Below are 9084 nucleotides of genomic sequence, written 5' to 3'. Positions count from 1 at the left end.
GTCAACTCCTTAACTGTGATTCTATCTAGCCCTTCCTGTCTTTTTTTTTCTCTTTCTTTTTCTTTTTCTTTCATTTTCTTCTCCATTTCCTTTTCATAGTTTCATAGTTTCATAGTTTCGTGCGGGTTGGAAGGGACCTTAGAGATCATCGAGTCCAGCCCCCGGGATTCGAGCCTCTGTGTAGCAGAGCGGCACTTCTACCACTTGCGCCACAGGGGGGATTCGAACTCCGGGCCCCAGTGTTGCAAGGCGGCGTCTTTAACCACTGCGCCACCGGGTTCCTTTTCCTTTTTCTCTTTATCTTCCTTTTGTTTTCTCTTTCATCTTTCATCTTTCTCTTTTTCTTTCTCTTTCTCTTTCTCTTTCTCTTTCTCTTTCTTTCTCTCTTTTTAATTTTTCATACCTTAAAAAGCATGAATTATGAAAGATGTTCATTAATGTCAGTAAAAGTGAAAAAAAGAGCTGAAGACAAAGATAGAAATCAATAAGAATGTGTTAACCAGTCTCAATGTGTGAAATACTCACGAGTCTTGTTTAGTTTTAAGTTGATACCTCCCAAATCCCTGGCTGATCTATCCCAGGGAGATTACTGGAATTTGCTCCATTCCTCAAAAGTCTGTTGTTAGATCCTTCACCGTGATTCTATCTATCCCATCCTATCTGTTTCTAACTCATTTCTTGTGCAAATATTCCCTATGAAAGATAAACATCAATAGAAGCAGCTTGGACATGGCATGCAGTTGATCACTGTTTTACTGTTCATTCAATTGCATCACCTTTCCTTCTGTTTGTTGGCCATAAATAAAGAGAATTCTTTCTTTTTCTGTGTGCAGCTGGTTCTCTGTGGAAAGCCAGTGGGAGTTGGTGCAAAGACGGTTTAGCACTGTGCGGGTGACAACAGAGGAGAAGAGTGATGTGAGGAAAAGTGATGCAAATACCATGGGGCCAATGTGAGTAGAAATGTGGTGGGGATGTTGAGGAGCTTTGTCAACACATTAACAGAACAGAAGTCATTGGGACATCCTGGATCACTATCAGTTGCTCAGTGCTGCTTTAATGACTTGTTTTAACCCAACTATAAATAAATAGACTATAAGTGTTTGCTGGATTCTTCCTCCTTAAGCTCTCTCTAGATATCTCTCCATTTTGCTGAACAAGTTCTGAAAACCTAGAAAACAGGAAGGCACAAGGAACAAGATGCTCGTTAGGTTATAATGGGCCCCAGGGCGCATTTGATGCCGAATCGATCAATCTCCAGTGCAGAGTGAAGTTTTCACAGAGTACTCAGCAAGACAAAGGCAGAAGTAACAATGAAGATTCTTGGAGTATTAATGGGCCCACTGAGGGCCATTAGCAAGCAAGCTTCCCAAAGCACTAGTTAGAGCCGATAATTGGAAGCCATGACTCCAGTCAGGCAAAGGCACTGGCATGGTGGCTCTGATGCTAAGAAAATCCTTCTTGCCTTAAGAAGCAAACAGGACAAGCCCTGATTCCCAGACCCTTGGCAGGGAGATCCTGTCCCTCATGTTGGCTCTGGGCCCTTCCTGGGGCAGTGGGATGGAGGTCTGTATGATGTTAAATGAAAGACATAGGGACAGAAGATCCCAGGCTCTGCATGGGGTGCAAGGACGGTGTGAAGTTCATGTCCCATATGTGCCATGTGTTTCATCGCAGGTTGCAGGTTGTGAGAAGGGCCCCGTCTGAACAAGTAGTCAATCCCAATGTAACTGAACTTCAGATCTCTCAGTTCCAGTGCCCTCCTGTGCACACTCTGCCATAGTTTGATGTCCTTTCTATTCTGCATTGCCCAGAAATGCACCTAGTGCTCCAGGTGATGCTGGAGCAGCGCAGAGCAGAGGGTGACAATCCTTTCCCTTACCCAGATAGCAATAAATTGCTTGATGCACTTTAGGGGACCATTGGCCTTCCTGGCTGTCTGGGCACACTGCTGACTAACATTCAATTTGATGCTGACCAGGACCCTCAATCCTTTTCAGTCAGACCACCCTCCAATTTCCCGTATCCAGTCAGTGTTTATGTCCAGGGTAGCCCCTACCGAGATGCCCAATCAGGCACTTGTTCTTGTTATGCTTTATGCACTTGGTGCTTAGTACCAACTGGTACCCACTTCTCTGTCTAGTCCACATCTCTCTGCAAGTCCTCTCCACCCTCAGTGGAGGCAACAGCACATCCTCATCTGGTCTCATCAGCAAACTTGCTCAGAACATCTTCTAGTCCTGCATGCAAGTCATCCACAAAAACATGAAAGAGAAGTGGCCCTAAAATGGAGCCCTGGGGAACCCTGACAATGACCATCTACCTGCCCGATGAAACACAATGACTATAGTCTGTTTGGCCTGACATACTGGCCAACTGTTTACCCACCACATTCTGTTTCTGTCTAGCCGTATGCAGAACATTCTGCCCAGAAGGGTGCTGTGAGTAGTCTCAAAAACTCTAATGAATCCTCTGGGATAACATCAGCTGGCTTCCCTTGGTCAGCTAAATGGATAATCGTGTCATAAAAAGATCAGAAGTTAAACAGGACCTTCCCCTCGGGAACTTGAGATGGCTGCAACCAATGACAGAATTGTCCTTCAGCTGTTTTTTTCACCATCATTTTCTCCAGAATTTTACCAGGCACTGGAGTGAGACTGACAGGTCCATAGTTGCTCGTGTCATCTTTCTTGCTCTTCCTTACCATAAGACTACATTTGCCAGCTTTCCATCAACTGGTATGACCCTAGGCTTATTTAGATGCAATTGAAATGAGAGCCCAGAGCATACTAAGGTGTCATCATTGCAAGAACGTAGATGAGCCATAGCTTTGCAGTGCCTTGAATTCTAGAGTATGCCACAGATGGAGCATAGAGAAAGACTGGCCTCATCTGTTGTTAAGCAGAATAACACTACATGATACATGGGGACTGTGTCTCTGCTCTGCTATGCTCTGCTCACAGGGGAAAGGTGCAGGGGGTTGCTCTCATGTCAGTGCTCATATCTGAGGTGTGCGGTCAAAGAGGAGAGACCAGGCTCTTTTCAGCAGTGTGTGGAGACAAGACAAGGGGAAACTGGAGCATAGGAAGTTCTGCACGAATGTGTGCAAGAACATCTTTACAGTGAGGGTGACGGAGCCCTGGAACAGGCTACCCAAGGGGTTGGGGAGTCCCTTTCTCCGGAGATATTCCAGACCCTCCTGGACGCCTACCTGTGTGCCTACCTGGTGTTCCCCAGGGGTCTGTGCTGAGGCCTGTCCTCCTCAGTATCTTTATTGATGACCTGGATAAGGGCATTGAGTGCATCCTGTGTAAGTTTGTAAATTACACCAAATTGGCTGGGAGTGTGGATCTCCCTGAAGTTAGCAAGGCCCTACTGAGGGATCTGGACAGGCTGGAGAGCTGGGCTGAAGCCAATGGGATGAGGTTAACCAAGACTAAATGCCACGTCCTGAACTTTGGGACCTGGAATGGACTGCCCAGGGGGGTGGTGGATTCACCGACCCCGGAGGTGTTCAAGGAATGATTGGATGTTGTGTTGAGGGACATGGTTTAGTGGGAGCTATTGGTGATAGGTGAACAGCTGGACTGGATGCACCATTACTTGCATTTAATTTCATATCGTTCAGCATTCCTTAAGCAAAAGCAGCACATGGAACTTTAACCTTCCTCTTCTTTTCTTATCCTGCCTCCCTGGATATTTTCATGTGTTTCCCATGTTCCCATATTTTCAAAGGGAAGAAGGTGAAGCCCCACGGCGGCTTCGAGCCCCATAGAAACGACTGGAGCCTCAAGTACAACCTGGAAAGCTTTTTCCAGGACAAGACCTACAAGAAACATGTCAAACATCAGAGCAACAAGTGAGTTGGGGGGCACGGCCCCATAAGTGACAGCCAGCCCCATAAGTGACAAACTGCCCCATAAGTGGGTCCCAAATCACCCCATAAACCCCATTTCTTATGTGTTGGGGTCCCAAATTGCCCCATAAGTGGGTCCCAAATTGCCCCATAAGTGAGTCAGAATTGCCTCATAAGTGACAAATTGCCCCATAAGTGGGTTCAAAATTGCCCCATAAGTGAGTCAGAATCGCCTCATAAGTGACAAATTGCCCCATAAGTGGGTTCAAAATTGCCCCATAAATGAGTTGGGGGGCACCCAGCCCCATAAGTGACCTCCAGCCCCATAAGTGGGTCAAAATCACCCCATAAGTGGGTCCCAAATCCCCCAAAAACCCCATTTCTTAAGGTTTGGGGACTTTGGGATTCCAAATCACCCCATAAGTGGGTTTGGGGGACACAGATTGCCCCATAAGTGATTTCTGAGGGTCCCAAATCGCCCCATAAGTAAGTTTGGGGTGCACACAGCGCCCCATATGTGACCTCCAACCCCATAAGTGGGTCCCAAATCGCCCCATAAGTGGGAGAGAATCGCCCCATAAGTGACAAATTGCCCCATAAGTGGATCCCAAATTGCCCCGTAAGTGACCCATAACTTATGGGGTTTCCTATGGGGTCCCTTTCTTTATGACCCCCAACTTATGGGGCCCAACTTATGGGGTTTCCTATGGGGTCCCTTCCTTTCTAACCCATAATTTATGGGGCCCAACTTATGGGGTTACTTATGGGGCCCAACTTATGGGGTTTCCTATGGGGTCCCTTCATTTCTGACTCATAACTTATGGGGCCCAACTTATGGGGATACTTATGGGGCCCAACTTATGGGGTTTCCTATGGGGTCCCTTCATTTCTGACTCATAACTTATGGGGCCCAACTTATGGGGATACTTATGGGGCCCAACTTATGGGGTTTCCTATGGGGTCCCTTCATTTCTGACCCATAACTTATGGGACCCAACTTATGGGGTTTCCTATGGGGTCCCTTCATTTCTGACCCATAACTTATGGGGCCCAACTTATGGGGTTTCCTATGGGGTCTCTCATTTCTGACCCCCAACTTATAGGGTTTCCTATGGGGTCCCTTAATTTCTGACCCATAAATTATGGGGCACAACTTACGGGGTTTCTTATGGAACAGATCCTCCTGGACAACATGCTTGATCACATAAAGAACGAGCACGTGATCCGAGACAGCCAGCATGGCTTCACCAGGGGAAGGTCATGCTTAACTAATCTTGTGGCCTTCTATGATGGAGTGACGGTGTTAGTGGACGAAGGGAAGGTGACCGATGTCATTTACCTGGACCTGAGCAAGGCCTTTGACATGGTCCCTCATCACATCCTCATCTCCAAATTGGAGGGAAGTGGATTTGATGGGTGGACAACTAGATGGATAAGCAATTGGTTGAAAGGCCGCAGACAGAGGGTGGTGGTCAATGGCTCTATGTCCAGGTGGAGGCCGGTAACGAGTGGTGTCCCTCAAGGGTCTGTCTTGGGACCGGTGCTCTTTAACATCTTTATTAATGACATCGATGAGGGAATGGAGTGCACCCTCAGCAAGTTTGCTGATGACACCAAGCTGAGTGGTGCAGTCGATACGGTGGAGGGAACGGATGCCATTCAGAGGGACCTCGACAGGCTGGAAAGCTGGGCTCGGGTGAACCTAATGAGGTTCAACACGGCAAAGTGCAAGGTTTTGCACTTGGGCAGGAAGAACCCCAGGCACCTGTACAGCCTGGGAGGAGTTGTCCTTGAGAGCAGCTCGGCAGAAAAAGACCTAGGGGTCCTGATAGATGAGAAACTTAACATGAGCCAGCAGTGCGCTCTGGCAGCCCGGAAAGCAAATGGGATCCTGGGCTCCATCAGGAGAGGGGTGGTCAGCAGGGATAGGGAGGTGATTGTCCCTCTCTACTCGGCTCTTGTGAGGCCCCATCTGTTGTACTGTGTCCAGGTGTGGAGCCCTCAGTACAAGAAAGACATGGAGATTTTGGAAAGGGTCCAGAGGAGGGCCACAAAGATGATCAGGGGGCTGGAGCACCTCCCCTATGAGGACAGGCTGAGGGAGTTGGGTTTGTTCAGCCTGGAGAAGAGAAGGTTGCGGGGTGACCTCATTGCAGCCTTTCAATAACTGAAGGGAACATATTCCCAGGAGGGGAGTAAACTCTTCCAAAGGGCTGACAATAGCAGGACTAGGGGAAATGGTTTTAAGTTAAAAGAGGGAAGATTTAGGTTGGACATTAGGGGGAAGTTCTTTACTAAGAGAGTGGTTAGGTCCTGGAACAGGCTGCCCGGGGAGGTTGTGGATGCCCCGTCCTTGGAGGTGTTCAAGACCAGGTTGGACAGGGCCCTGGGCAACCTGATCTAGTAAAGGTGTATGTTTGGTGGCCCTGCTAGGCAGGGGGGTTGGAACTACATGATCCTTGAGGTCCCTTCCAACCCGGGTCATTCTGTGATTCTGTGATTCTGGGTCCCCTCATTTCTGACCCATAACTTATGGGGCCCAACTTATGGGGTTATATATGGGGCCCAACTTATGGGGTTTCCTATAGGGTCCCTTCATTTCTGTCCCCCAACTTATGGGGTTACTTATGGGGCCAACTTATGGGGTTCCCTATGGGGTCCCTTCATTTCTGACCCATAAATTATGGGGCCCAACTTATGGGGTTTCCTATGGGGTCCCCTCATTTCTGACCCATAACATATGGGGCCCAACATATGGGGCCCAACTTATGGGGTTTCCTATGGGGTCCCTCATTTCTGACCCATAACTTATGGGGCCCAACTTATGGGGTTTCCTATGGGATCCCTTAATTTTTGACCCATAAATTATGGGACCCAACTTATGGGGTTTCCTATGGGGTCCCCTCATTTCTTACCCATAACATATGGGGCCGAACATATGGGGCCCAACTTATGGGGTTTCCTATGGGGTCCCTCATTTCTGACCCATAACTTATGGGGCCCAATTTATGGGGTTTCCTATGGGGTCCCTTCCTTTCTGACCCCAAACTTATGGGGTTTCCTATAGGGCCCCTCATTTCTGACCCCCAACTTATGGGGTTTCCTATGAGGCCCCATCCATTCCTGCCCCACAACTTATGGGTCCCATAGGGTTCTGCTCTGGGTCCGTATTTTGTATTACCTGAGGCAGGAGGTGATTGGGGTCCAGGCCGACAAGGTGCTGGCTGGAGCCATGGCCAGGTGAGTTCTCCTGCCCCACAACTTTTTTGCCCCACAGCAAAAGTCTGCCCAACAGCCTTTTTATTGCCGAAGTCGCCTGACTCGGAGCCGTCCCAGACCGATCAGCAGCGACTGAGCGCGTGGTTCAAGGGGGATTTCGGGCGTTTCATTCAAGCAGGGAACCCCCGGCCAGAGGAGAAGCCTGGCAGCTCTCAGGGGAGCAGCTGACGCAGCCGCTGACGAAGCGTGTGGGCGTTCCCCGGCAATGGCAAGAGATTTAAACGGGCACAAGGAGACGGGCAGGAGGAGTCAGGTTTTTGTACTGCGTGACTTCCTGTTTCAGTGCTGGTGAGTCTTCTGCTTTGACATGGTTGCTCCCCGGTGGAAGGTGCTGCCAGAAATACTGAGGAGGCCCAGACAATGGTCCCAATCTCTCAGAAATGGGTGGCAGCAAACAAGAAGACTGCAGAGACCCAGACTGAGGTCCTGCACATCCTGATAGGAAGGCTGCTGCCAAAATGTCTGAGGAGAGTGAGAATGAGCCCCCAACCCGAGATGCTAGTGTGCAGGTCTCTGACTGTACTGAGTGCCTGAGCCTGGCCCTTGCAGTGCTCGGTGAGGGAGGCAGTGATTGTGTTCGCTGCGACCAGGTGAACTACTTGTTTAGCCTCGTAGTTGACCTGAAGGAGGAAGTGGAGAAGCTGAGGACTATAAAAGAGTGTGAGAGGGAGATTGACTGGTGTTGTCAGTCCCTCTCAGCCTCAGGTTCTCAGCACACAGATGAGGCTACTAATGGAGCGTGTCAGCCCCTGCCACCTTACAAACAAGTGGCAAAGGGGAACCAGCCAGCTGACAGCACTGCAGCGAGCCCCCTGTCCTCTCTTCCCCCTAGCAACAATTTGAGAAAGGAGGAGGAGTGGAAACAGGTACCTGCTCGGCGGAGGGGACATCCCCCATCCCAACCATCCCCAGCTCCACAGGTGCCTCTGCGTAACAGATTTGAGGCCCTGGAACTTGAGGGGGGGACTAGTGAGAGGGTGGAGACAGGTTCACTCATGAGGTTGCCTCAGGCGAAGCGGTCACCCCCAAGCTTCAAGACTGCTTCTACCAATAAGGACAGAAGGGTGATTGTCGTAGGTGACTCCCTTCTGCAAGGAACAGAAGGCCCTATATGCCGGCCCGACCCTACCCACAGAGAGGTGTGCTGCCTTCCTGGGGCACGGGTCAGGGACATTTCAAAGATAATTCCTGGGTTGATTCAGCCTTCAGATTACTACCCACTTTTAATAATTCAGGCTGGCGGCGAGCAAGTTGGCAAGGAAAGCCTGAGGTCTATCAAGAAAGACTTCAGGGGAATGGAGCGAATACTTGAAGGAGCTGGGGTGCAGGTGGTCTTTTCTTCTATGCCTGTGGTGTCAGGGAAAGGTACAGGGAGGATCCGAAAAACCCAACTCTTAAATAGATGGCTTAAGAGCTGGTGCAGACACAAGAATTTTGGCTTTTTTGACCATGGGGCAATGTACACTGCACCTGGCATGATGGCTGCTGATGCAAGCAGCCTGTCCCTGAGGGGTAAGAGGGTATTAGCTGAAGAATTAGCGGGACTCATTGACAGGTCTTTAAACTAGGAAAGAAGGGGGAAGGGGGCAAAATAAGGGCTACTGGGGTTGAACGCGTCATTCGAGGGATTGTACCAAACTCCGTTGGCAATGACGGCAGAGTGCAAAGGGAGGGAGTAGGGCAGGGGGATGCTGGGGATGCTGCTGTTCTAGCGGATCCTGGATCCCTTATAAAGGTGGCGAGACGGACAGCCCGGCTGAAGTGCCTTTATAGCAATGCACGCCGGCTGAGTAACAAGCAGGAGGAACTGGAAACTGTGATGCACTCGGAAAGTTATGACCTTGTTGCTATCACAGAAACATGGTGGGATGACTCCCACAATTGTGATACTGCCATCGACGGCTATAGACTCTTTAGGAGAGACAGGCGAGGTAGGAAGGGTGGGGGAGTTT

The 9084-nt window shown here is 49.6% G+C and overlaps 1 protein-coding gene across 1 annotated transcript; it reads left to right on the top strand.

The window, feature by feature from the left end:
• Nucleotides 1-7590: 7590 nt before the first annotated feature.
• On the top strand, nt 7591-8700 carry LOC146754515 (uncharacterized). The gene is made up of 2 exons (XM_085527787.1): nt 7591-7883; nt 7941-8700. Exons 1-2 carry the CDS (start codon nt 7591-7593, stop codon nt 8698-8700), a joined length of 1053 nt encoding a protein of 350 aa, XP_085383913.1.
• Nucleotides 8701-9084: the final 384 nt, after the last annotated feature.

Source organism: Coturnix japonica, chromosome W (assembly GCF_054131305.1).
Source record: "Coturnix japonica strain WE chromosome W, WE-NBRP24, whole genome shotgun sequence".
Taxonomy (NCBI): Eukaryota; Metazoa; Chordata; class Aves; order Galliformes; family Phasianidae; genus Coturnix; species Coturnix japonica.
The sequence above is the reverse complement of the archived record's forward strand: the minus strand, read 5'-3'. Positions and strand labels throughout refer to the sequence as shown.